The sequence below is a fragment of the Gekko japonicus genome, unplaced genomic scaffold (assembly GCF_001447785.1).
Source record: "Gekko japonicus isolate JY-2015 unplaced genomic scaffold, Gekko_japonicus_V1.1 scaffold6062, whole genome shotgun sequence".
NCBI lineage: Eukaryota > Metazoa > Chordata > Lepidosauria > Squamata > Gekkonidae > Gekko > Gekko japonicus.
The window spans coordinates 667-2,653 of NW_015173311.1; the positions used below are offsets into that span (position 1 = coordinate 667).

Sequence of the window (1,987 nt, forward strand, 5' to 3'; positions counted from 1 at the left end):
CCTCCACTTGCACCTGGCTGGATGACCTTGGGCAAGCCATAGTTCTGTCAGAGGTGTTATTGAAATGAGCAGTTTCTGTCAGAGCTCTCTCAGCCCCACCTACCTCACAGGGTGTCTGTTGTGGGGAGGGGAAGGGAAAGGAGTTTGTAAGCTGCTCTGAGACTCCGAGTGAAGGGTGGTGTATAAACTGAGCATTCAAATGGCTTCTCCCCCGTGTGGGTTCTTAGATGTTTGTGAAGAGTGCTACTGTGACTAAAACTCTTCCCACACTCGGAACATTCAAAAGGCTTCTCCCCTGTGTGAGTTCTTAGATGATTCTGAAGATCGCAACTGTGATTGAATCTCTTTCTACACTCTGAGCATTCAAAAGGTTTCTCCTTTGTGTGGGATTTTTGATGCTGTTGAAGATGGCCACTGAGACTAAATCTCTTCCCACACTCTGAGCATTGAAAGGGCTTCTCCCCTGTGTGGGTTCTTTGATGCTGCTGAAGAGCACCACTCTGACTGAATCTCTTCCCACATTCTGAGCATTCAAAAGGCTTCTCCCCCGTGTGGGTTCTTAGATGATTCTGAAGAGAGTCTTTCCTACTGAATCTCTTTGCACACTCGGAGCATTCAAAAGGTTTCTCCCCTGTGTGGGTTCTTTGATGCTGTTGAAGATTGCCACTTCGACTGAATCTCTTCCCACATTCTGAGCATTCAAAAGCCTTCTCCCCTTTGTGGGTTCTTTGATGCTGTCGAAGATGGCCATGCTGACTGAATCTCTTCCCACACTCTGTGCATGCAAAAGGCTTCTCACCTGTATGGGTTCTTATATGCTTTTGAAAATCGCTACTAGAACTGAATCGCTTTCTACACTCTATGCATTCAAAAGGTTTCTCCCCTGTGTGGATTCTTTGATGCTGTTGAAGGGTGCCACTTCGACTGAATTTCTTTCCACACTGCAAGCATTGAAAAGGTTTGTCCCCTGTGTGGGTTGTTTGATGCTCTAGAAGAGAGCCACTTAGACTGAATCTCTTTCCACAGTATGAGCATTCAAAAGGCTTCTCACCTGTATGGATTTTTAGATGCTGGTGAAGATTGTCACTCCTACTGAATTTCATTCCGCACTCTGAGCATTCAAAGGGCTTCTCCCCTGTGTGGATCCTTTGGTGCACGAAGAGCTGTGATCTGTATCTGAAGTACTTTCCACACTGAAAGCATTTATGTGCCTTCATTAGACTATGCTTTGAGAAGTGTACATAACGCGTCCTTCCATCAGAGACCGGCATTTCAGCCTCTGAGGAGATAAATAGCTTCTCTCCTGAGTGAATCCTTTGGTGTTGAACAAGGTCTGATTTCTCTGAAAAGGTCTTGCCACAGACTGAGCAGCTATAAGGTTTCTCTCCTGTATTTGCTCTTAGATGTCTAAGGAGCTCTGCTCTGTGAATCATGGTCTTTCCACCCTCCAGGCCTTGATGGGTCTTGTTTCCACTGTGCACTCGTAAATGGACATTATACTGGGTTTGATCTGGGAAGCTCATTCCACATTCCAGACACTTGTATGTTTCCTCCACCACGTGAATTACTTCATGGAAATTTTCCCCTTGGCAAGGAATGGGTTTATCCCTCTTCTTGACCATGTGGCTGCCTCTCTGTCTCTTAGGTTTGCCTTGACTCCTGAAGTTTCCTCTCACATCTTCATTCTTGACTTCATCTGACGATAGATGACGCAGTTCCTCATCCTCCTCATTCCTCTGATCCTTCCCTGCTGGAATAAAGGGAGTTATGCTGTTAGAACCCATACAAAGAGGTCTGATCTGCCACTAAATTTACATCTACCCTCTCAATATTTCAGTATATTCTTGCTGATGTACACTGAAGTGTACAATAATTTACACTTTAAACGTACATTAAGCCTCCTATGTCAGAGACACTTGGTTCGTCTTTCATTAGGGCCCGTGCCCATGCTGCCTTACTTACTTGAGGTCACCTTTCTAAGCAGTGT

The 1,987-nt window shown here is 45.3% G+C and overlaps 1 protein-coding gene across 1 annotated transcript; it reads right to left on the reverse strand.

Annotated features, from left to right (window-relative positions):
* Positions 1–209: 209 nt before the first annotated feature.
* On the reverse strand, positions 210–1,710 carry LOC107120205 (zinc finger protein 501-like; the record flags this gene model as incomplete). The annotated part of the gene is made up of 1 exon (XM_015422850.1): positions 210–1,710. A coding segment is annotated over exon 1 (1,413 nt), but the record flags the coding sequence as incomplete, so codon positions are not given.
* Between the last annotated feature and the right edge of the window lie 277 nt (positions 1,711–1,987).